Source organism: Macaca mulatta, chromosome 18 (genome assembly GCF_049350105.2).
Source record: "Macaca mulatta isolate MMU2019108-1 chromosome 18, T2T-MMU8v2.0, whole genome shotgun sequence".
Taxonomy (NCBI): Eukaryota; Metazoa; Chordata; class Mammalia; order Primates; family Cercopithecidae; genus Macaca; species Macaca mulatta.
In genome coordinates this window covers 71782155-71807786 of record NC_133423.1, presented here as the reverse complement: position 1 = coordinate 71807786, position 25632 = coordinate 71782155, and the positions used below count along the sequence as shown (strand labels likewise).

General features: G+C 44.9%; 1 protein-coding gene across 1 annotated transcript in view; it reads left to right on the top strand.

Annotated features, from left to right (window-relative positions):
* Positions 1 to 314: 314 nt before the first annotated feature.
* The window catches only part of COLEC12 (collectin subfamily member 12), a 182619-nt gene continuing 157301 nt past the window's right edge, over positions 315 to 25632 (top strand). The window contains exons 1-2 of the mRNA XM_028838240.2: positions 315 to 508; positions 20701 to 20751. Coding sequence (XP_028694073.1) covers positions 502 to 508; positions 20701 to 20751 — 58 coding nt within the window. The 5' untranslated portion in view covers positions 315 to 501. The remainder of the gene's footprint in view (positions 509 to 20700; positions 20752 to 25632) is intronic.

Sequence of the window (25632 nt, the reverse complement as noted above, 5' to 3'; positions counted from 1 at the left end):
GCGGCCCCTTAGGTGCACACCGAAGGTGAACGCTGGACCGCCCCGGGAAAGGCTTTGCGCCCGACTTCATTCTGATGCTGGTGCAATGGGAAAAAGAGAGAGCCCGGGCGAGCAGCGCCAGGGCGCGCAGAAGAGGGCAGGCGAGAAAGTGACCAGCGAGGGCAGGCGCGGGCCGAGGGCGGGGCGGGCGCGGGAGGGCGCGAGGTGGGCGTGGGCGCGGCCGCCCGCTAGGCCTGGTCGGGCCAGGGGGAGGGGCGCTGGCGGGAGCGGCGCCTCCCGCCCTGGGAGAGCGGCGCGCGCGGCAGCCCCGCGGCAGCAGAGCGCCAAGCCGGGAGCGCGGGGAGCGCGGGCCGGCGGCGGCGAGGGAGGACTGGGGCGCAGACGGCCGGCGCGCGGCGCGGCTACCATGGGCGTGCAGTGAGCGGCCGTTCAGGACGACTTCCTTGGCTGCGCGGCGCTCGCGCGTAGCTCCCTGGCTGGCGGTGCGTCCCCTCGGTCACCATGAAAGGTAGGGCGGCGGCAGCCCCGCGGGGTTCCGGGCAGGGGGAACGGGCTTTGGGGCGCGCGGGAGGCGGTGGAGGTGCCTCCGGCGTGAACTTTCCCTTGGGCTGCTGGCCGGGGGAGTCGGGGCTGCCAGGGTGTCGGGTTCGTGCGCGGACATTGGGGGCGCACCCGGCTCCCGGGTCAGGCACGGCTGGAGACCTCGAGGTTGGGATTTTGAAGCGCGCAAGTATTCCCCTCCCTAACGCGTCTTTGCAAGTAGTTTGAAGCCCTTAGCCCAAGTCGTTGTTTACGGATTCCAGTTTCCAACTTTTTAATTGAAAAAACATGCCGAGGAGAGTGGAGGCATCGCTGTCCCTCCCGGTCGGTTTTCCACTTCGCAGCGCTCCCTACGCTCGCCCCGTCCTCTCTCCTCCCGCCTCTTGCCGTTTCCCGGCCGGAGCAGTCCCCGCGCTGGCGGCTGGGTGTTTTCTCCCGGACTGGGGATGTTCTCCGTGCGCCCTCGCCACATCTGGCAATGATTAGGTGCCCGAGGAGTTCAGCTGGCTCGGGAAGTGTATTTGGCATCTTTCTTCATCAGATTCACCGACTGGAAAATAATTGCTCTCGGTTCCGCGTTCCTTCCACGTGCCTGCCTGTGGGGTGGGTGTGCCCACGTGTGTTCAGGGGTGACACACATCAGCCGGTTCGTCGCCCCCTGCGCGGTGTCCTCTGCAGGCCGGTTTCTGGAAGTGTCAGATGTTGTCGTACTTTAAAAAGAAGCGCAACGAGAAGGACTTTGCTGGGCAGACTTCTGTTTAGTGGAAACACGGAGATTTGTCAGCGGAATCCTGATTTATGTATGAGATAAATAACTGCAGCGGAGGCATCAAAGAGTCGTTCAGGAATGGGCCCGCGTGGTGTTTACACAAGGCTTCGTGTGAGAGTTCCTGGTTCTATGCTAGGATAACACAGCCCTGTGCCGTGCCGGGCTGGGTGCGAAATGCCATCTGACCGCGGTGACCGAGCTTGCAGCCGCCAGAGACCTGGCGATGCAATCGCTTTGACTTGCCAGGGTTGCTGTCCGAGGGAGGCGCCCAGGAAGCCCCAAGGCGCTTGGAAAGTAACTTTTGGCTCTGGAAAGTTTTTTCTGAAGGGCAGCTCGCGGTGAACTATCCAGAGTGATGATACCCTACCAATTCACTCCTTTTCCAAAGGTGTGAGGTCTCCACGTTGGGAGACCTCGGGAAGGGAGGTGACTGACAGCCAGGTGAAAAGTGGTCTGTCTCAGGCAAAAAGAAACAAAAGACACGATACAACTTTCTGCCTAGAGAATTTCAAAATGCAGTGGCGTGTTTTCCTTCTGCCTCCATCTCAGTTTCTCTTCTCTCATTTACATTCTAGGAAATACACACATTCCTTAGCTAGCTCTAATTGAGGAGACTCCCTAGAGGAAAGAATGTCACATGGCTAAAAGTTATCTGGGGCTCAGTTATCATTTTAGCCAGAAGTCAGTCTTCTCTTTGCTGGTCATTAAGGCCACTGGTTTTTAAAGCTTGGGAAGATAAGCCACCTACTCACTCCATTAGCTTCCACGTGGGTTCTTAAACCCTGAAAGTTTTGTTATGCTTTTTACTGGGTAAAGGACCGCTGTGGCACTTGAAATACTTTTCCACTTTATATCTGCACTGGAAAACATACCCAAAAGTCCTAAACACATTTTTGGGGAGATTTATGCTGCATTCTGGACCTATCCGCTGTGGTCAAGCACTGCCCAAAAGCCCAATACACTTTCTGCCCCAGTCAGGGAGGTTGGTGGAGGGATGGACTGGTGAATCCCTGGGTAGACTTAATCATTTTGAAGGCCTCTTTTAAAAATGAAAATATTCCGGCGGGGCGCGGTGGCTCACACCTGTAATCCCAACACTTTGGGAGGCCAAGGTGGGCAGGTCACCCGAGGTCAGGAGTTTGAGAACAGCCTGGCCAACATTGTGAAATCCTGTCTCTACTAAAAATACAAAAAATTAGCTGCGCATGGTGGTGGGCGCCTGTAGTCCCAGCTACTTGAGAGGCTGAGGGAGGAGAATAACTTGAACCCAGGAGCTGGAGGTTGCAGTGAGCCGAGATCGAGCCATTGCACTCCAGCCTGGGTGACAAGAGCGAGACTCCGTCTCAAAGAAAAAAAAAAAAAGAAAATATATTTCATGAGAGGTTTGCGTGCCAATTAAATTATTACCACGTGATCTGTATTTATTGTTTGTCTGAGTGGTGAGGTGGGAACAGGAGGGGCAGTAATAATTTTTTAGTACCTACTAAGTGCCAGCCACTGTACTATATACGCTACAAACATATTGCAATTAATCCTCTCAACAGCCCTGGGAGTAGATATTTCAGTCCTAACAGTATAGGTATGAAAACTGAGTCTAGAAGAAATAGGAACTGGCAACCAGGAGGATAGGGTAGGCATCTAAAGACAAGCCTTGTCAGTTACCCCGTGTGACTTGAAAGGCCCTAAGACACCAGATAGATAACCTCTGGTGAAGATGACTAGAAAAAAAAGTGAATCTGAGACAACTAACTGGCCAAGTAACCCGCAATTGGTGCTGTATCCAGGAAGAGGTGGAGCCAACCAGTTGGACCTGAGGCTTTGGAAGCCTAGACAAAAAGGAAAGCTGCTTTTACCAAGTGGAATTGTTTTGATCATTTGCCATAGGGAACCAACTAAAGGTTTTCCCCAGGTTCCTGATTACATCAAATAGTTATTAACTCACCATGCTTCAGAAAGCCAACATGATAGAAAACAATGACAAGCCTTGTAAATTCTTAGAATAAACGTGTTAATCTAAAACATTCTTGGCCAGGTGCAGTGGCTCATGCCTGTAATTCCAGCACTTTGGGAGGCTGAGGCGGGCGGATCACCATATAGTGAAACCAGCCTGGCTGACATATAGTGAAACCCCATCTCTACTAAAAAATACAAAAATTAGCTGGGCATGGTGGCGCATACTGTAGTCCCAGCTACTTGGGAAGCCGAGGCAGGAGAATCGCTTGAACCCGGGAGGTGGAGGTTGCGGTGAGCCAAGATCGCGCCACTGCACTTCAGCCCAGGTGACAGAAGCAAGAATCTGTCTCTCAAACACACACACACACACACACACACACACACAGAGAGACACACACACACAGAGACAGACACACACACACAGAGACACACACACACACAGAGACACACACACACAGAGAGACAGACACACACACACACACACAGAGACACACACACACACAGACACACACACACACACAGAGAGACACACACACACAGAGACAGACACACACACACACAGAGACACACACACACAGAGACACACACACACACACAGAGACACACACACACACACACACACAGAGACACACACACACACAGAGACAGACACACACACACACAGAGACACACACACAGAGACACACACACACAGAGACAGACACACACACACACACAGAGACACACACAGAGACACACACACACACAGAGACACACACACACAGACACACACACACACACAGAGACACACACACACAGACACACACACACACACAGAGACACACACACACACACAGAGACACACACACAGAGACACACACACACACACAGAGACACACACACAGAGACACACACACACACAGACACACAGACACACACACACACACACAGAGACACACAGACACACACACACACACACACAACACATTCTTTAGCCAAATTGAAAATCAGTGGACACCATAGAAGTTACAGAAGTTCATTTGCAAAAGCAAATATTCCTGTGCAAGTCAGATGCCTTTTTAGGGTACCAACGTGACTTTCTAATTCTGATGTTTAAACCTGTATATGGCCTTTGTAATGACGGGGCTCTTGGACTGTAATCCTGCGTCTGCCGTCAGTCACAGTGCCACCTATCTGTTGCATTCAGCAAACATCCATTTCCTCCATCCCGGGAGTCACAAGTACCAAAATAATGACATCATTATATATTACCCAGAAGAAAATTACTTTCCCCGTTGCTGCAGTACTTGAAGTCTTCCAAACTGGTTAAAACATGAAGTTTGTTTTAATTTATTTCCAATTTCATTTTCAATTAGCAGTACTACACCGTAAATCTCATGGCTTTTTGGATACATATTCACATTCTTGACGAAGTAATCTGACTCCTCTAGAGTTAGGTGTGTCGTTACTAAATCACATTCTTGGTTCTGAAAGTTGGGGATATTGGTTAGTTTCAGTGCAGCAGCACTTGTTGCCTAAGAGACAGCCAAAACCAGCCACCACCACCCGGGGACACAGAGGTCCAAGCCAGTGCTATAATTTAACACAGAGAGGAGGCTGGTGCCATGAAAACACAGTGTTCAGCTGCTTATTTTTTTACTTTTGTGCGTAAATATTTCTGAAATACTGTTTGGCAATAATATATTTAAAATGCACTAGTAAGCAGTATACTTCTCCCAGAGTTTTTTGGGACTCACAGTCTTTTTGCTTTTCCAGTGTCTCTCTAAGATTTCTTGTTTTTAACTGGGATAAGCAAACAAGCCTATAAAGGCAATTGCATTTAACATTGAAAGAGTCATATTTTCTAAAGGAAAATGGAAACAAAATGAGGCCTTTCTCCCTTCACTGATTGGTAATAGGGGCTGCCCTTCTCTGGGAGGCAAATTTACAATCTAATTATACTTTTGACTTTTCATTAGTTTGGGAATGCTTGACATTCTTAATCTGAGGTTTAATTATTGCTAAGTATAGATCTTCTCTGTGGTCTCCTATGCAATTTCCCAGGGTTGTTCCAGTGGCTGCAACCCTTTGCCATGTGGCTCATCCACTGAAAATGCGGTGAATGGAAAAAACTAGCCGATGATGGCTTTCAGGCTGTGTCATAACAGAGCATCTCATTTTCATACTAGATGCTTATTCTCACTGTAATATTATTTCAAAACAACTCTTGCAACCGTTGCCAAATATACTTAAATGGACCTGAAGTATTAGCTTTCAAATGGGAAAATGGACATTTAAATTTTGTGATAGAAAATACATTTTGCCGTGGGTAAAACCAGCATGTGAGTGATCTCTCAGGGAGGCCAGCCTAACACACACTTCCCTTTAATAATAGCTGACATTTATTGAGCACCTGCCATGCCAGGCATTATCATTTCCTCCATTTGATGGTAGGAAAACTTGGGTTCCGAGAGGCTGTGTTACTTGTCTAAGGGTACCCAGCCAGTTGGTGGGGGGTGATCAGTATTCATGCTCAGACTGTCTGATTCCAGAATCACACGTGTAATCTCTAGCCCAGGCTCCCTCCTAGCTATACCCTAATAATTCATTCAAGCCCTACATCTTTGTGAAGTCCTACTGTGTGCTGTCACACTCCACTAGATACTGGGTGAGCAAGGTAGACAAGGCTCTATCATCTGGCCTCGTAACTGTAATGACCTAGCATCAGAGGTCTGAAGGATTGATGTGTTCTTCAGTCAGCCACTGGAGGAGACGCTCTAAACTGGAGCTCTTGCAAAGATAAAGCAGATTCCAGGATTGCTGCCCTGTGTAGCTTATCTTCTGGGAGGTTTTGCTTACCGCTGATTGAATGAGTGTGGGTGTCCCACTGTAGCCACCAACTCTGAAAACGGCCCCTACACTCGTCTTGCTAACAGGTTTGCATTGAGAAAATGAAATATTGTCAGAAGTGCCATTTTCATGAACAGACTGTAACCACCGGTGAGTGGTCAGTAAAAATAATACTACTACTAAGTATTTTAAACCAGGAACAGGAAAGTATACACATTTTTCATAGAAAGTTCACTCTTTACTGCTGACAACAGAGTTTCTAACCACACCAACCATCTAAACCTTAAGGGAAGTAACTTCTCAGTCAAGCAGTGATTTGATTTCTTTTTCAGTGCATGACATTTGAAGAACCAAAACCAGTATCATACCTCAAAAAGGTCCTGCTGATTGCTTAAGGGCGTTTTGTAATTATACAGCAGTGAAAGCCAATATAAACATAAATTAGTAATCCCAAGTTAAGATTCCAAAGAGATTCTAGGAGCTCTCTTAACTTCTGAATTTATCAGGAATATTCTATCGATACTCTTAAAAATAGGACAGAAACTCACATTTCAGCATGGGAGATTTAAAATGAAATACATGTATTGGACCTGGATATATTAAACATGACTCCTTTATGCTTCTTGAATGACGTGGTATTTTACCTCAGTATCATGTGAGGTATTATTCACTAGCCTGTGATGTGGGATGTTTTACATTTGGCGTGAAAAACTCACTTGTCTCTGGCTCTGTGGAAGAAGCCACATTTCTTTTGCCCCAGTTATTTTCTTACGACATAGAAATGTTAGGAAACTAGCTGATGTTTATAAAACAATTTATTATGCAAAGGCAAAACAGTCCCACTTTAAAGTAGATAATACATGCTTTAAAATATAACCGTCTCATAAAATACAATTATGTTTAGCAATCCCAGGCGTTGAACCCAATCATTTCTGTGTGCTGGCGAGGAGTGTGGGCTCAGAAACCAGAGAGCCTGGTGACCTCAGGCAAGTCACTTAACCCCCACTTAGTCCCCAGTTTCTTTATCAGTGTAATGAGGGACAACAATGGCATCTACCTGATAGAGTTGTTTTAAGGATTAAATAGTTGTTCAGAATGGTGGCTAGTATGTAATAAGAACTCAATTTGTTTTAGTAATTGCAATATTGTGTTATAACCTCCTGCTTCCTCCCAGCAATAAGTTAATTGCCAATTATGAGCCATCTATGTTAATTTAATCAGTGATGTAATTTAGACCATGAAGGCAAATGTTCAGTTCTGAAATGAAAGTAATTTTCAAATTGCAAATGTGTTAAAGCAGACCTCAGGGATAGAAGGAGTGAGTTGTGCTCCACGTGGGGAAGTATTAGTATTGGTTGCATTCCAGCTGCCATCACTGCTATCATCATAACAAATGCAGGGACTATTCTCAAAGTGAAGTTTGTAATTGTAGTAATGAAACAGTTTTTCTATTTGTTATAGTAGTGGTATAAAATTGATAAATATATGGAAGTATATGTAGATTACCTAGGAGCACTACTTTTTTTTTTTTAGTACTATTGCTCATGTGCCTACGGATGACATGGTATTTTTAAAGATCTGTGTTTCAAATCCAGTGTCCAGTTTTATCCAGTAAGGATATGACATCAAGGAATCACAACATTAAACAAATCTGTCTCTAAAGTATTCGGACAGATGTATGTATATGTATGTTTTTAAACTATATGATGTCATGTCTATTTCATCAGTAGTATTAATTTTCCATTAAGCTGTCATGTTTTTGTTTTATTATTTATAATTGGGCCACCAAGTTCTAACTAGCTTTCATTTATTCTTTAAACAAATATTTAGTATGAACTTTCTGTGTGCAAGGCCCTCTAGAAATGCCAAATAAAATGAATAAAATATAGCTTCTGTGCTCATGGAGCTTGCAGTCTGGTGGGCAAGACAAGACTTACGTGTAAACAACTGGAATCCAAAGTAGGCAGTAGAACATGCCCTATTTGAGGTTCAGATAATCTGGCTGAAGACAGGGACATTTTGTTTTCTTTTTTTTTTTTTTTTTAAGACGAAGTCTCGCTCTTTTTCCCCAGGCTGGAGTGCAGTGGCGTAATCTCGGCTCAATGCAGCCTCCGCCTCCTGAGTTCAAGTGATTCTCCTGCCTCAGCCCCCCAAGTAGCTGGGATTACAGGCACCCACCACCACACCCGGTTAATTTTTGTATTTTTGGTAGAGATGGGATTTCACCATGTTGGCCAGGCTGGTCTAGAGCTCTTGACCTCAGGTGATCCTCCCAAAGTGCTGGGATTACAGGTGTGAGCCACCGCACCAGGCCAAGACAGGGACATTTTAATTTGCAGGAGAGATTTGAATTATAGTTCGTGTTTCAGATTACATTATATTTCATATTATATTAATAGGTTAAGCAACATTAGAGGAAAATGTCTTAAAAGAGAGGAGGGCTGATGACTCATGCTTATAATTTCAGCACTTTGGGAGGCCAAGTTGGGAGGGTTGCTTGAGGTCAGGAGTTTGAGACCAGCCAGGGCAACATAGTAAGATCCTGTCTCCACAGAAAAGTTAATGGGTGCGGTGGTGAGTGGCTGTAGTCCCAGCTACTTGGGAGACTGAGGTGGGAGGATCCCTTGCGCAGTGGCACAGTCTCGGCTCACTGCAATCTCTATCTCTTGGGTTCAAGTAATTCTCCTGCCTCAGTCTCCCGAGTAGCTGGGATTGATTACAGGTGCGTGCCACCATGGCCAACTAATTTTTGTTTGTTTTGTAGAGACAGGGTTTTGCTGTTGCTCAGGCTTGTCTCGAATTCCTAGCCTCAAGTGATCCATCTGCCTCGGCCTCCCAAAGTGCTGGGATCACAGGCATGAGCCACTGTGCCTGACCTGAAATCTCTTAAGTGTGACTGACGTTTGAGTGTGGGAGGTGAGAGGAGACCAAATTCAGAGTCTTCTTGAACTGTGTCTATTAAACTTGAAATGTTGGTCCAACATTTGTAGATAATTATAGTATACTGCTTTGGCATAATTGTTTAGATAATCTAAACAACATTAATGGATTTCCAAACAAAAAACTGTGTCAGTGTTATTTTTAAAACAAAGACCTTTTTTTTTTTTTTTTTGGTCTCCAGAGAAATGGACAGCATTAGTTTTTCTTGCCAAATCACCCATGTATTTTAGGCCCTGCCAAGGCCCTTATTCAATTTAAGGCAGAGATTCAAGGCCTCATCCTGACTCTCTTATTAACATGATTAAAATGATTGGACGAGAATTTTCCTCATAGAAGAAAGGGAAGCGCATCGCCTCCCCCATAATCATCTATAAATGATAGATGCAGATGTCAAGGTTTTGGATGGTATATTTACTTACTTCTAAGTTCTTGCAGTTGGTGGCTGTGGGGAAATCTGATTTAGCCCCCACTGCCAACTTAGGGGTAAAAGTAACAAAAACACCCTTTCTCAGTTTTGTTAGACTGTAAAGGAAGGAATAGGGTACCCATGCCTCTTTATTCTAAAAGCAAGTATCTGCTGTCTTTACAAGCATCAGCATTGCAAGTTGTGCCAGAAATTGGAGTCATTTTATGTCTATAATTTTGACTTTTGACTTGAAGAAACTATATAATTGAATCAAAAGTGATGCCGTTGTTGCAAAACATAAATTCAGTAAGCAACTGAGTAATCAAAATGAATCTCCTGTGACACTTTAAAATAATCTACAAGTATTTAAACTGCTACAGATTCCTTCATCCATTTGGGATAAAACAGTTGAATAGAAGGCCGATCTAATTCCCAGCGCCCACCCCCCACCCCCTGCAAAATATCCTGAACCTCAGATACTTTGTTACGCTGCATTGAGTTCATTCACCAGAAGAATACATAATAACTATGTTCCAGAAATGCCAAGACTGGAAAACGGAAACCACACAGGGAGCCGGATAAAGGTTTACATTTGTAAAGCTATAAAACCAGGGCAAATATTACCCATACTGTTCTTCGGGACACATCAAGATTAAAGAACACCTTTCTTCAGGTTTTACAGCCCAAAATACATTAAGATAAATTTTCTTCAATATCAACCAGGTACTTCAGTGCCAATTTGCTGAAGCCCAAATAGAACCCGCAGCACGTATTACTCTTTTTCTTATCAAGCTTTGCTGTTGGTCCTTCCCCCAAATAGTCACCTCAGAATGGAGTTTTGTGTCTTTTGAAGCCAAATGATTAAAGTCCTAAGATATTTATTTTGGACCTTAAAACACAGTAGCTCTTACCACTGCCTCTGTCCTCTTGCTTCAAAGAAAACTCATATTTATTAAGCAGACGGTTTGTGTTGGATGTTTTCCATGTGTCCGTTCACATTTCCCTCCCCAAAATGTGGGAGATAGGAATCATTGGTTCCAGCTTATAGGAGACTGAGAGGCAGACGTGAGCTTATTGCTATTACAAGGTGGAGCCAGTCTTCAAACCCAGGTCTTTGAATTTCAAAGCCCACACATTACCATTAATTCTATCAGCCTCTGGTGTTAGGAAAGAAGTCTTCCAGGATATCACAGCAACAGAAGGCGGCGTTCCAAATATTTAGCAACTCAGGCAACACACTGTGGAAGCCACCGTTCTCATATGAAAGCAACTCCGTGGAGCACTGGCCAGTGGAGAGTGACTGTAGACTCAGGGGTCCTGATGGCATCAGTCATCTGGCCCCAGGGATACAGGGGCAAGGGCCTGCTACAGTGGGTAGTGGGGACAGTAGAAACACACAGGGACAGCTTGCAGAAACACTCAGAGCAGAGGCCATTGTTTTTCAACCAGTTGGTTTGGAAGCACTTAAATATTTTAACAACCAATGATACCATACCATTTTGTTCTAAGAGTAATGACAAATGTACAAGAGCTGGGAATGGATCCTGTTTTAAACAGGATAGAGCAACTGATAGATACTCATCAGTTGACAGCACCACTGGGCCAGCATGGAAGAGAAGTCTAACTTCAGCCTAGTCCGTGTCCGCGGTCCTTCAGGCTGGCTCCTAAAAATGTCTGCATTTGGCTGGGTGTGGTGGTTCACACCTGTAATCCCAGCACTTTGGGAGGCCAAGGCCGGCGGATCACAAGGTCAGGAGATCAAGACCATTCTGACTAACACGGTGAAATCCCGTCTCTACTAAAAATACAAAAAATTAGCCAGGCGTGGTGGCGGGTGCCTGTAGTCCTAGCTACTCGGGAGACTGAAGCAGGAGAATGGCGTGAACCTGGGAGGCAGAGCTTTCAGTGAGCCGAGATCGTGCCACTGCACTGCAGCCTGGGCGACAGAGCGAGACTCCATCTCAAAATAAATAAATAAATAAATAAATAAAATGTCTGCATTTGCTATGATGTTCGGTTTGGCATTTGTTGGAAACCTGCTTTGTGCTAGATATTGAAGGCTCCAACTTCAAACTGCATCTTCTGTGGCTTCAGGTTAAACTCTATACTCTGGCTTTTTGGGTGCATTTTCTGGTAATCTGATTATCAGTGCTGGTTAGCTGTTGGACCTGAATACTTTTGTTTTTGTCTGTCTGACTTTTCCATTCATATGATCTTATTTTGCTTGTTTTACATTATTTCTTATCAAAGTTAGAGATGTACATAGTTTAAAGAGTCAGATAATGTTATAGGTTTCCTGAAATTCTGAAAAACAGCACTTTCCTGCCCAGGCCACCTTCATTTCATTTTCCATTCCCCAGAGGTAACCTCTTGATAACTTTTTTACCATTTTCTTTTGGCATTTACACCTCTGTCAGTTACCTGCTAATGCCTAAAAAAAGCATCCCGAAACCCTGTAGCTTAGAACAGCAGCTGGTGTTTTGCTCATGATTCTGCAACTCAGCCTGGACTGGACATGTGGCTTCCCTCAGGAACCTGGAGAATCACTGGGGGTTGCGGGAATGGCTGAGGGCTCCCTGGCTGGTCTCACGTTTTCCCTGCTCTCATCCAGCGATTTTCTCTCTCCAGGTGGCCTCTAGTCCAGCAGGGGAGGCGAACTTTTCACAGGGCCACTGGCTGCCAAGAGTATAAAGACAGAAGCCACAAGGCCTTTAAGGCCGGGGCCCTGGAGCCACCCACTCCCACTTCTGCCACATTCCATGGGACAGAGCAGGTCATGGGGCCTGCCCAGATTCCAGGGAAGGAAGTGGATTTGCACATGGAGGGCTGGGAGGAATTGCTGGTAGTCCTTTATGACGATGATCTGCCAGGACCCTGTATCTCTCCGTGACATGCTTATGGTGCTCTTGCTGCTTTCTTTTTTCTTTTTTTTGTCTTAGGCATTATATACAGACTTCCTTTTATAGCAGAGGAGGGTTTTGTTCTCTTTCACCTTTTACCTTCCCCTAACAACCCTCGCAGCTATCTCCTGTTCCCGTCTACCTTTCTAATACAGTTATGGCGTAATCTCAGATCCACATTCAGTGTTGTTATTATTGTGACAATGTCAGTGCAATTCACAGCTGAGTCATATTTCTTACATACCTTTTTGTTTCCCCCCACCAAGTTAACAATCCTCTTGCTATTTTAGTTCCTCATACATGCTTGATTGTTCATCTCCAGAGTCCCTTCCACTTTCCCAAATCTCTCCTCTGTGTGTTCTAACATATTAGGAATTCTTTCATTTCTGTCTTCTCAAAGAAATCTTTTCTGGAGCATTCTGACCAACTGAGGGTTAGAGTTAGGTTAGGATGTACACACACAGACACCCTCAGACATGCACACACACAGTCACACGCACACACACTGGGTTTGTTCCTTATTTTAGTGCAATGCGTTCTCCAATAGCTTCCTGAGACTAGTGTGTGTGGGATGTACATTTTTGGGGATTCTGCTGGTCTGCAAAGGTCTTTATGTCACCCACTCATTGAATTGAGAGCTTTCTATATTGGAAATAATTTATCCTTAGAATTTCAAAAGCACTGCTGTATTTACTTTAGCTTCCAACTTTGCTGCTAAATGTGATACTGTCCTTTTTTTCTTTGTAAAGTTCTTATAAACGATCCATTTTTTTTCTCTGTCTGGAATCTTTTAGGATTTTATTTTTGTCTTCAGTGTTCTGAAATTTTATGATGGAATGACTTGGAATGACTCTCTTTCCTTTCTTTGTTCTGGGCAGTGATGGGCCCATTCATCCTGGAAACTCATGTCCTTCAATGCTGGGAAATGTGGTTCACTTACTCCTCCAGTGCTTCCCTCCCTCTGTTCTTTTTCTGGGAGACACCTGTTGTGTGAATATTAGACCCTTTAACTTGATTTTCTTTTTTTTTTTTGAAACAGAGTCTTGCTCTGTCCCCGAGGCTGGAGTGCAGTGATGCAGTCTCAGGTCATTGCAACCTCAGCCTCCCAAGTAGCTGGTATTACAGGCACACACTGGCACGCCCAGCGAATTTTTGTATTTTTAGTAAAGACAGGGTTTCACCATGTTGGCCAGACTGGTCTCGAACTCCTGAACTCAGGTGATCCACCTGCCTTGGCCTCCCAAAGTGCTGGGATTATGGGCTGCAAAGTGATCCCAGTGAGCCACTGCACCCAGCCTCTAAATTGATTTTCTAATTTTTCCTTATTTTTACTTTTTTTTTCTATTTATATGCCTTTATTCTACTTTCTGTAATATTTTGACTCCATCTTCCACCCCTTGCCATTGAGATTTATTTCTGTGATCATATTTTTAATTTCCAAGAGTTCTTTCTTTTTCTCTTTTTTGAGATGGAGTCACACTCTGTCACCCAGTCTGGAGAACAGTGGTGCGATTTCGGATCACTGCAACTTCCGCCTCCCGGGTTCAAGCGATTCTCCTGCCTCAGCCTCCCTAGTAGTTGGGATTACAGGCATGTATCACCATGCCTGGCTAATTTTTGTATTTTTAGTAGATATGGGGTTTCACCATGTTGGCCAAGCTGGTCTCAAATTTCTGACCTCAAGTGATCCATCTGCCTCAGGCTCCCAAAGTGCTGAGATTACAGGTGTCAGCCACCGTGCCTGGCCCTTTTTCTCTGATGGTTGGTTTTTTATAGCATCCTGTTTTCCAGTTATATTATCTTCTCTTATCTCTGTAAATGTATTAATGGTATTTTTTTTTTCTGAGGTATTAATTTTCCTGCATAATGTAGATTTCCTCTCAATTGCTTTATCTGGTTTCTTTATTTTCGTCTTTGTCTTTTCATGTTAGAGGTTGTGTCAGTTGTCTGATGACCCTCAACTGTCTTATTTAAGGGCAGAACATTACACAGGTCAATCGGAAACTTTTATACTGGTGGGTTTTGTGAACTGTGACCATCACTCTAAGTTTATCTGGTTGGGCTGTCCACTGGGGACCTCCTGGAATTAGAACCATTAGTTTATTTTTTTTCTTAGCTGGTCAAATTCCCCAGAGAATAACCTTCTAATCTTTACCATGGAGGGTACTTTCTGGCTAAGTGGGAGAAGATGACCCAGGATCTGAGTGTTCAGTTGGTAAACTTTCACCTTTCCCCTGATTTCATTACAGTTCTCATCTCCTGTTCCTGGTGTCCACTAGACAAGAGAACTTTTGTCTTAAGGTTTCCAAGTAATAAACCTTGAATCTTCTGCTGTGGTTAAGGAGGGGCAGTCACCCAGCTCTTTGGTGACTGCCCAAATTCCTTTATTCCCAAATTCCTAAGCCTGTTCAGGATTCTGCAATATCAGTCATTGCTTCTTAGCTTTCCCGGCTGCTAGCACAGGCTTCAGTTTCAGGAGTGTGCGGGTCAGTCACCATCATGGTGTGGAACTCCTGAGCCCCACAGACCTGTGTCTTCCTCTTGGTCTGGCCACTCACAAGCTGTGAGACCTTGGGTCAAATTAATGTAATTTCTCTGAGCCTTGATTTTCTCATCTGTAAAACAGAAACATAATAGAATGCGGCCAGGTGTGGTGGCTCACACCTGTAATCCCAGCACTATGGGAGGCTGAGGCACGCAGATCACTTGAGGCCAGGAGTTTGAGGACAGCCTGACCAACATGGCAAAACTGCATCTCTACTAAACATACAGAAATCAGGCAGGCATGGTGGAACAGGCCTGTAATCCCAGCTACTCTGAGGCTGAGGTGGGAGGATTGCTTGAACCTGGGAGGCAGAGGGTACAGTGAGCTGAGATGGTGCCACTGCACTCCAGCCTAGATGACAGACCAAGATTCTGTCTCAAAAAAAAAAAAAAAAAAAAAAAAAGCAAAATGTGAAATAGCTGGCATACAGCAGATACTGACTAAATATATTAGTCTCTTCTCTTCCCCAAACATGGTGAGTATGCAAAAAGAGAAAGACTTTATCTTTTCCCTTTAGGAATTCATGAACTAGTGGGAAAGAGAGAGACATGTATAACTCTCATTTCCTTAATTTTGAACAACTACTGTTGAGTGCCTATCAGGCATCATAAATGTGTTAGTTGTTGAGGGTACAATGTGACGAGTTTCCTGTCTTCAAATGGCTTTCCATCTGGAGGAGTCAGAACCAGAACTGGAATATGAGGCAGACAGAGTTAAGTGCCATCACACTGATACAAGGGAGCGTACAAGAATGAGAGGTAAATTCTGACTGTAGTGCTAGTGCCCTACTTGGTCCACAGATTGACTGGAACATGTTAATATGGATGACTCTCAGCTCTAAGCCAACAGAACCAAACTTCACTTGGAGTCATGGTACTCTGAAATAGCAAGGCACAAAGAATAAACCAGCAGCCAAATTCTGTTCAACATTCTCTGTCACAAAATCTCTGGCCAGTGTGGCTCTGTGCCAGTTACTAAGGAAAGTAGAAAAAGAAATAAAAATCACATTTTAAAATAGGTGAGCAAAATATAACGTAGCCTGTAGGATTAAAATGAAAATGCAAAAGTTCAGCTGTGGGAGCCAAGAAAATATGAGCTTATAGAATAAATCTTAAACACTTTCTGTCATTTAATATGTTAAGGTTGCTTCTTCCTCACAGACAAACTGCTGTCAGAAACAGGGATCAAGTTATGACCACTGCAGGACTTAGAGGTCTTAAATCTTAACCAAGTCCTTATTCACATCAGAGTGTGGCGGTTGTGTGGCTATGACTGTCAGAGATAGAAATTGGAAAGTGTAAGTTGCTAAAGAGACTGACCTCAGAAGAATCTCCTTATCTGAGTACATCACCTTTGCAGGTCCTGATACTGTAAGGACAATCTGGGATACAACACATTGAGCTTGGATCTATATGGTGTGAGGAAAAGGTTTTGAGAATAGAATATAGCATTGCACATCGTATCAGGCTATTTGTCTTCATGAAAACCTGCCTGTCAGCCCTTGTGGGCCCTAGTATAGCCTTCTACCCTCTAGCACGTTTTAGTCATTGGGAACACTGACTACTCATTCTCTCTCCTGTGGCTATTGTTGCTTGATGTAAATCATCTCCACAACCACAAGACCCACCAGCTTTACCCTCTTCCTCTTCCTCAAGTTCCTAAACACCCAACTGTTCCATTAGCCTGAATCAGCTGTTTGCTAACTGACCAGCTGGGAACATCTGGGAGTGGGTCTGGGGGAATACCTAAGCGAGTGAACTGTGCACCAAGCTTTTTCTGCCCTGAATGCACCCAACTCTTAAGGGTAGCAAAAGAGGATTCTAAAGTCAACTTTTGAAAATATTGACTAAAACAAAGTTAACCATTTTTTTTCTTCTCTTAGCACATCTCACAGTCTCTGATAGTTCCAAAACCATTATGAATTTCCAAGAAAGGGATATAATATGTAGTGTTTTCCAATCTCTATCCTCCCCCCTGCCAAAACCTCAAAAAACAAAAACATTGAGAGAGACCGATTTAAGGCACTTCTGTATAATTGCAGTCAGAAGTCATGTGTGGTAACTTACTTGTACCCCTCATGTCTCTTGTGATTTTCTCTCTAATTTTAGAGTTGGATGAGATAGAGACTGTTTTATTCTTTTAGTGGCTGTTGTAAGAATCCCTAATCCTTTTCGGATGAGGGTTGAGATGAGAAGCAGGGAACCCACCCTGTGCTTTATGATGGGTGGCCTGTGAGGCCTTTGTTTTCTTGAACTCCTTATGGGTTTGGACATGTTAATTTGGAGGTAGAAGCAGGACACAGCTAAATTGCTTTAATAACAAAAATATGTGAAATTTGAAGTTCCCAGGGAAATTTCAGGAAGGAGAGAGAAGTCAGTCAGACTAAATGCTGCGTGGGAAAAAGATTAGAGAGGGAAAAGAAAACAAACAAACAAACAAGCTAATGGTAGCCCTGCTGAAATGAAGCTTTTGGGGGAGAATAGACATGTCTAATGGGAAATTTTAAGCTGTTTGCTATCAGTGATGCAGCATGAACCTCCCCTCTTGTTTCCACTGTGACATCTTCAGTGATGTTTCTGTGGCCCACAGTGCCTGAGTGTGAGTGGATTTGCTGCAGAGGTGGCACAGTGGTGGAAAGGATAGAGCTGGCCAAGGGCATTGGATGTCTGGGTACCACTGATGCTGATATTCGTGTCTCATCAACTCCGCTAGGCTGTAAGCATGTGTTTATTGAATGAATGAAAAAACAAACGAATGGATATCTAAGCATACGCAGCAGGTCAGAGTTTCTCTTTAACGGAGAACAGACGAGACTGCAGCCGTTAATACAACAGATTACCACATCAAGCATTAATATGACCGATTACTAAGTAAAGCAGGAACAGAGTATGGGCTTGATGTGTATTTGTGGAGGTAACCAATCACTGAATCAGAGAAAAAGGTGCTGTTCTCTTGGTTGTAAGCAAGTTCTTCCATGCAGAAATAACTAAAGCTTAAATCCCTGCCATGCGAACACTACTTTGATTATAAATACGTGGTCTTCTAGATTCCAAACCAAGGTCTCTTCCCTTTCTTCGGAATAAGGAGACAGTGGTGAAATACAAAGATATCACACGTCTCTGTTTTCCGTTAGACATGAACACTGTCTCACATGTGATTATTATTATTATTTTTTTGAAACGGAGTCTCGCTTTGTTGCCCAGGCTGGAGTGTAGTGACACAATCTTCGCTCACTGCAAACTCCACCTCCTGGATTCTAGCGATTCTCCTGCCTCAGCCTCCCGAGTAGCTGGGATTACAGGTGCCTGCCACCACACCCAGCTAATGTTTTGTATTTTTAGTAGAGATGGGGTTTTGCCATGTTGGCCAGGCTGACCTCAAACTCCTGACCTCAGGTAATCTGCCTGCCTCAGCCTCCCAAAGTGCTGGGATTACAGGCATGAGCCACCATGCTCCAGCATCACGTGTGATTTTATAAATACGTTGTAACAAACAAGTATTCTGAGCTTCACCACATTGTGTTTGTAGAGAGCATACATCTTGGGTTCTCCATAACATTTCAAGGTTCAGATATAACTAGATCATGTCTCTTTTGGGGATTGAAAAAGACTATCACAGAGGCTTCATTTCCCCTATATGCCTCTCTTTCTTGAAAGCCAAGATTGTGCAGGCACGGTGGCTCATGCCTGTAGTCCCAGCACTTTGGGAGGCCGAGTCAGGCGGATCACCTGAGGTCAGGAGTTCGAGACTGGCCTGCCCAACATGGTGAAACCCCATCTCTACTAAAAATACAAAGAATTAGCTGGGCATGGTAGCAGGCGCCTGTAATCCCAGTTACTTGGGAGGCTGAGGCAGGAGAATCGCTTGAACCCAGGAGGCAGAGGTTGCAGTGAGCCGAGATTGCACCACTGCACTCCAGCCTGGGCGACAAGAGAAAAATTCTGTCTCAAAAAGAAAATCAAGATAAGGGACCATGACTTACTCACCTCTGAAGCCACAGCCTGGCAGTCTCTGCCATGGTGAGTGCTAAGAACATGCCTTTGAGCTGAGCTGCCTGTGAGAGAAAGCTGTGTGCTGGGGCAGTAATGGACCCAGTCAGACAGGGTACCCTGGAAAGGCCTGGCTTTGGCACCTCTTACTTGTCATCAGAAAGTGTTGACTGGGCCCAGTGGCTCACGCCTGTAATCCCAGCACTTTGGGAGGCCGAGGTGGGTGGGTCACCTAAGGTCAGGAGTTTGAGACCAGCCTGACTAATATGGTGAAACCTTGTCTCTACTGAAATTACAAAAATTAGCCAGGTGTAGTGTCAGGCGCCTGTAATCCCAGCTCCTCCGGAGGCTGAGGCAGGAGAATCGCTTGAACCCAGGAGGCAGAGGTTGCAGTGAACCAAGATCGCGCCACTGCACTCCAGCCTGAGCGACAGAGCAAGATTCCATCTCAAAAATAAAGAAAAAAGTGTTCCTCCTGGACAGTAGACACTGGGGCCTACTTGAGGGTGGAGGGTGAGAGGAGGATGGGGATTGAAAACCTGCCTGTTGGGTACTATGCTCACTACCCGGGTGATGAAATAATCTGTCCACCAAACCCTGCAACACACAATTTACCCATGTAACAGACATGCACGTGTACCCCCTGAAGCTAAAATAAAATTTGGAAAGAAAAAAAAAGTGTCCTTTAGTTGTGCAATTAATAGGAAATTGTGTCTGCACAGTGCTTGCCCCCCCTAGACCTTTACCTGGCAGAACTGTAAGTGAGCAGTTCTTTATAGATGCAATAAGGAATCTCGTGTCTACTTTAGGAATGAGATTTTAGGTCTTTTGGTAGAAAGGTTGGGTGATAAAACATCTCTCTCTCTCTCTCTTTTTTTTTTTTTTGGAGATGGGGTTTCATTCTTGTTGCCCAGGCTGGAGTTCAATGGCATGATCTTGGCTCACTGCAACCTCAGCCTCCCAGGTTCAAGCGATTCTCCTACCTCAGCCTTTCAAGTAGCTGGGATTACAGGCATGTGCCACATCTGGCTAATTTTGTATTTTTAGGAGAGATGGGGTTTCACCATGTTGGCCAGGCTGGTCTCGAACTCCTGACCTCAGGTGATCCGCCCACCTCAGCCTCCCAAAGTCCTGGGATTACAAGAATGAGCCACTGCGCCCGGCCGACATCTCTCTTCTTTCCATGGTGGGTCTACATTTAGGGATTTCCACAGTAAGGCTGCCTTTTGAAATGCATTTACTGCGAAACCATCAGCTGGTCCCAGTTACCCAATGGAAGGAGGGTGGGAAGGGTTTGGTTGTCATTGCAGGAGTTATGTTGGCTCCTGAGGGGCAGCAGTTAGTGAAGGAGATGACCCTGGAGCCCAGACATTTAAAAACAGGGGCTTTAGCATCAGTTGCCTAAAGATAACTTAACCCCTTGGGCGGTCGATTGTTTCTGTGAGCAGAGAAGGTTTCTGTTCACAGGAAGCATGATGACAATAGTAAATTCATGCACACGTGTGAGGAAGATATCAGAGAGAAACATTGAATTAATGTAGCGTGACGGGGGTGGCCGGGTGGTCCAGAAAGGCATCTCGCAGGGTCACACTTTAGCTAAGACCTGATTTCGAAGCAGTCACATTAAGAACAGAGGAAGTGCATCCCAAGCGGCAGGAGCAGACAGTGCGGAGAGCCCTGCTCTCTTTTCCACAAAGCCTGGTGTGATCCGCGAGCAGAAGGAAAGCTGCCGCGACAAGCAGGGGCAATGAAGCAGGTCGAATCCTGCCCCACCCTCTGCTTCTGTGCCCTTTGCCAGGGTTAACATTGTGTCTCTTCTTCTCTCACAGACGACTTCGCAGAGGAGGAGGAGGTGCAATCCTTCGGTTACAAGCGGTTTGGTGAGTCCTAACAAAGCTGTGTTCCTTCTCAGTGGTCAACCTGGGATGCAGCCACAGGCGCTCAGAGGCCATTGGCAGGCCACTGGCAGGCCCTTCATGCACATGGGTGTTTGCGGCTCTGAGGTCGAATTTTGGTTGGAAAGTGAGTGTCTGTGTCCCGGGGGAGGGTTTCGCACGGTTCTGAGGGGCCATGGGGCAGGAGCTGCACCCAGGCGTGGGGAAGTGATGGGATGTTTATGGGTCTGCTGAATGTAAAAGAGACCGCCTGCTAGACAAAGTGTGGTGGGAAAGGCAAATCTGTGACAAGACAGGGGCAAAATACCTGGAATTTTTCGATTTTGATATTCAGAAAACATCTTTGCTCAGGCCTTACACTCCTAACCTGGTGTTCATGGAGGAGTGAGAGCGAGACTTCTTCCAGAAATCCGCCTGGACACAGGTGCTCTGTGGCTGGGGAATAGCCCCCAAACGTGACAGCACCCTGAATCCTGAAACCTGAATGTTACCTTATGTGGCACAAAGGACTTTGCAGGTGTGATTAAGTTACAGAGCTTGAGATGGGGAGACGATCCTGGGTTACCTGGGCGGGCCCTGAAAGCCATCGCAAGGGTCCTTATAAGAGACAGGCAGAGGGAGATGTGACTGCAGAAAGAAGGTGGTGTGAGGATGGAAGCAGAGATTTTTGTTATGTGCTCTGGTCAAGGAATATAGGTGGCCATTAGAAGCTAAAAATGCAAGGGCATTAATGGATTCTTCCTTCAGAGCCTTAGGAGGGAGAGCTGTGCTTCCCATATTTCTATTTTAGCTGGCTGAAGGTGATTTTAGGCTTCTGGCCCCCAGAACTATAAGAGGAGAAATCTGTATTATTTAAACCAATATGTTCATGGTAATCTGTTACAGCAGCCGCAGGAAACTCATACACGCCCTCTGCCTCCCAGGCTGCTGCACCGGGTGCTCTTCTCTGCTTCCACCTTGCTTCTCTTTGACCTTGAAATGCCAGTGGTCATTGCAGAGTTTCAAAGGCAGTTCCAGGGATTGGAGGATTTTCCCAACAGCTTGTTTCTGTGCTTGGCCAGAGGAAATGGAGAAGAATAGAGGAGAAGAGAGTGTGTGTGATTGAGTGTGTGTGTGTATGTGTGTGTGCACGTGTGTGTGTGTGTGTGTGAGAGAGAGAGAGACAGAGAGTGAATGAATCTACTTCCTGTTGCTTAAAAAAAAATCCTGGCTGGACTTTGATTAAAATGAACAACCCCCAGCTGCTCTGGCTCCCGCGTTGCTCCAGCATTTTTCCTTCTGGACACACACATCTGCATTACTTTCTGGGAAAACATACGACTTTAAAATAGGAATGCAGAGGCACCAAGCTCATCTCTCCTGCATTGGTTCCCGGCAGAGTGGCCACATGCAGCCCCGTCGCGCCTCCTCTGTGCTCCTGTTCCTCATCTACACGATTCCATGTTTCTGCGATGGGACCTTGGCCCTGTGTTCTCCTTTCCCGGGGGGGGACTCACTGAAGGCAGCAGTAGGAGTGAAGATGAAACCAAGAATTATAAAGGAGAACAAAACAAACAAAAAAAAACCACAAAGACAGGAATCAAGAGGAAAACCAAACTTGTCAAAATAAATGTGGAGATGCCTACACATTTTGGAACTCAGTAGAAATATGAAGAACCAAGAGAGAAAGTCTCTTTAGCAAGGGTGACCTTGAGAAAAATTTTTTTATAAATTTATCAGCCATGTTACCAGTTAGATGGGTGGGGATTAGATGAAAAACACACAAAAAAGCACATTGTTGACAGGTTTTAATTTATGGTGCTTAAGTTATGCATGGGAGTTGCAACAGATGACTCACAGGAGGCATGATAACCACTTACAAATATTAGCACAAACAGGCTGGAAGAGAATGATGCCATGCGGTACAAATAGAAGAGAGGGACGAAATTAAAGTGGGAAACCTTGGAATAGTCTATGAAAGAGACATTCCTGATGCTGAGAATTCTTGGATTCAGCCTCTAGGCAAGGTGATAGATATCCAGCATAGGGCCAGAGTAGATCTTTGCAGATGGAAGAGTCTTTGAGATGTTTGTTTTATTTTATTTTATTATTTTAGTTTTGAGACAGGGTCTTGCTCTGCCACTCAGGCTAGAGTGCAGTGGTGCGATCATAGCTCACTGTAACCTTGAATCCCTGGGCCCAAGCAATCCTCCTGCCTCAGTCTCTCAAATAGCTGGGCCTACGGGTATGTGCCACTATGTCTAGTTAATTTTTAAATTTTTTGTAGAGACAGTGTCTTACTATCTTGCCCCAGCTGGTCTTGAACTCCTGGGCTTAAGCAATCCTCCAGTCTCAGCCTCCCAAAATGCTGAGATTACAGGTGTGAGCCACTACACCCAACTGAAATGATTTAACTCTGCCTTTATTTTCACCAATAAGGGAGCTGAGGCCCAGATAGATTAAGTCCTTGCTGAAGCAAATTAGTTGGAGCTGGGGTTAGAAGATTCTGGATCTTCTAACTCTTAGGAGAATGTCGTTTTGGGGAAGGGCTCAGCAGTGAAGTGAAGTGGAGGTGACCTTTCAACTTGTGTGTTGTGGAGGGGACCCTGCAGCTCTGCAACCCTAAAGTGGACTGGACACCCAATCTGGTTCCACTGGGGAGGCCTCATCATGGTTATAGGGCTAGGACTCTGATTCTTTAGAAGGTAAATGGGTTTTCAGTTCCTAAGAAGTGGCCAATTGAATCCAGTAGAACCCAAGAGCCCATTTCTTCAGGCATGATTAAACTTTAACCATTAAAGGAAGATCAAGTCCCTTCCATGCAGCAGGTTGATAGTACGATGGTAGGTGGAAGGTGTCCAGAGACATGTCAACGCTCTAGGCCCTGCCCCTAATCACTCCTGTCTTGAAACCAGCTACTTAAACGCGGTGGGTCTCAGATGCTGCCTTTGCCCAACCAGCAGAGGGACACCTGCCAAGGTAGGTGAGTCTACCTTACAGGGCTTTGGTGAGGTTAAGAGAGACGTCAGATGGACAAGTGCTTTGAAATTACAACACTATAAAAACACAAGACTGTATTATCACTCTCCTGAGATTTGGGGCTATTCGCGCACTCTCGACGTTTTGGTACAGCCAATGCATAGTATCAAAGTGTGACAGACCTGAAAACTTATTCCTGAAGAAATGTAAAGGTGTGATTTTCTTCTAAAGATAGTAACATTGTAGCCTTTTATAGTTGCAAAAATAGACTGGATAACATAGAGGGTTCAGTTATTGTTTAATTTTAGGTATATGTTGCTTATGCAAGTATGATAAACACAACCCGAAATTAAGACTACAGATGAGCCAGAGGTCGGTTATTCACAGGGCAAAGGGTCATTGTTTTAGCAAATCACTACTGAGTGGGCCTGTTTCCAAAGTGAATTCATATAGAGTTATTATTAAGAGGTGTTTGCTACATAAATTCAAGGCTGTTTACATAATAATATTGTGCTTTTTCAAATTTAGCATATTATTACAGTAAAGAGCAAAATGCACGATCTTCTCCAGTGATCTGGCATGGTATTCTATTTGGTGCAGTCATCCCTTGTTTACTCAGGGATTCATTATTGCATTTTAGTCTCAGCCAGGTCTTCTGTTTTTCTTCAGTCTTTCCATATACCAAGCTTGTTCAGCCCCATTCCCAAAGTTCTGGGCAGGTGTCTAAAGAGGAGATGGAGTTTGGTCTGATGGTTTTGCCACTTCTTTGCTCCTCTAACAAAAGCGTCAATGAGGGGAGACTTTGAAGGGTTAATTAAGTGAGCATTTTCAAGCTTTACTCAGGCTTTGAGGGTCAGCGTTTCTTGGCCTCAGTATGCAGAGCTAATTGGGACGTAACTATAGTTACAATTTGGCAGAATTCCTTTTTTGGGACATGAGGTACCAGTATATTAATTTTTATTTTCCATAAATATTATATATACTACCACGAAAGTGACTTTTTTTTACTTATTTCCCAGTTACTGTTTTCATTCAAAGCATCACACATGGCTCTAGAATCCTTTATTATTATGCTTAGCAGAAAGGGAAAGAGAGGCAGCACCACCCCCATGGCCTGAGCCCTCCCTCTGGAGCCTGCATTCTCCATTTCTGCGCTGGGGGGCGCTAGACTGACTGACTTGGATTGGTCGAAATGGGTTCTCTTCTGTTATTTTTGGAATCTGATCGGGTATGATAATAGACGTCCAAAGTTAGGATGATGGAGGAGCAAGAGATACATGGTTCAGCCTGTGAAAATCACGGGTGGAGTTAAGGGTTTCCAGTGAGCAACTGTGGGCAGCTGGGAACATTTGTTGTTTGTATTTGGCAAACAAAACTTTGAGAGAATTGCTTCTTTGGGGCTCAGGGATAGGAATTATTAATAGCTATGAGAGAAAAAGATCTGAAAAATGGCAAACTGTGAAACAGTAACAAAAAAGTAAAAGGAAGCGTTTTCTATGGAGTAGAATTCAAGTTTTTTGTGAAAACTAAGTGGGAGAGTTCTAAGGGGATTGCTGAAAAATTATTTAGGGGTTACAGTCCAAAACAGGGTATCAGATGCCTTTTCCTTTGCGATCAGTGTGTTCTTTGAAGCAAGTCCTTGAATAGTTTTGTTTATCCACAACTTCACAGGCCTCTCTATAGCTGTAGCTTCAAACAAGCCAGGCTTTAACTTTCCCCTTTCTTTCCTCGAAAAATAGTTGCAGATTAGCAAGTGTATTTTTAACAGTTTGGCCCACACGGTGCCGGGCATGTTGAAGCAGCCTGATAAATCTGTGTGGAAGAGAACTCAGCCCTGCCCCTCAGTGCCCCTGCCTCATGCCTTACCGTCACCTTCCCCTCCTTCTAAACCTAGCCTCCAAAGAGATA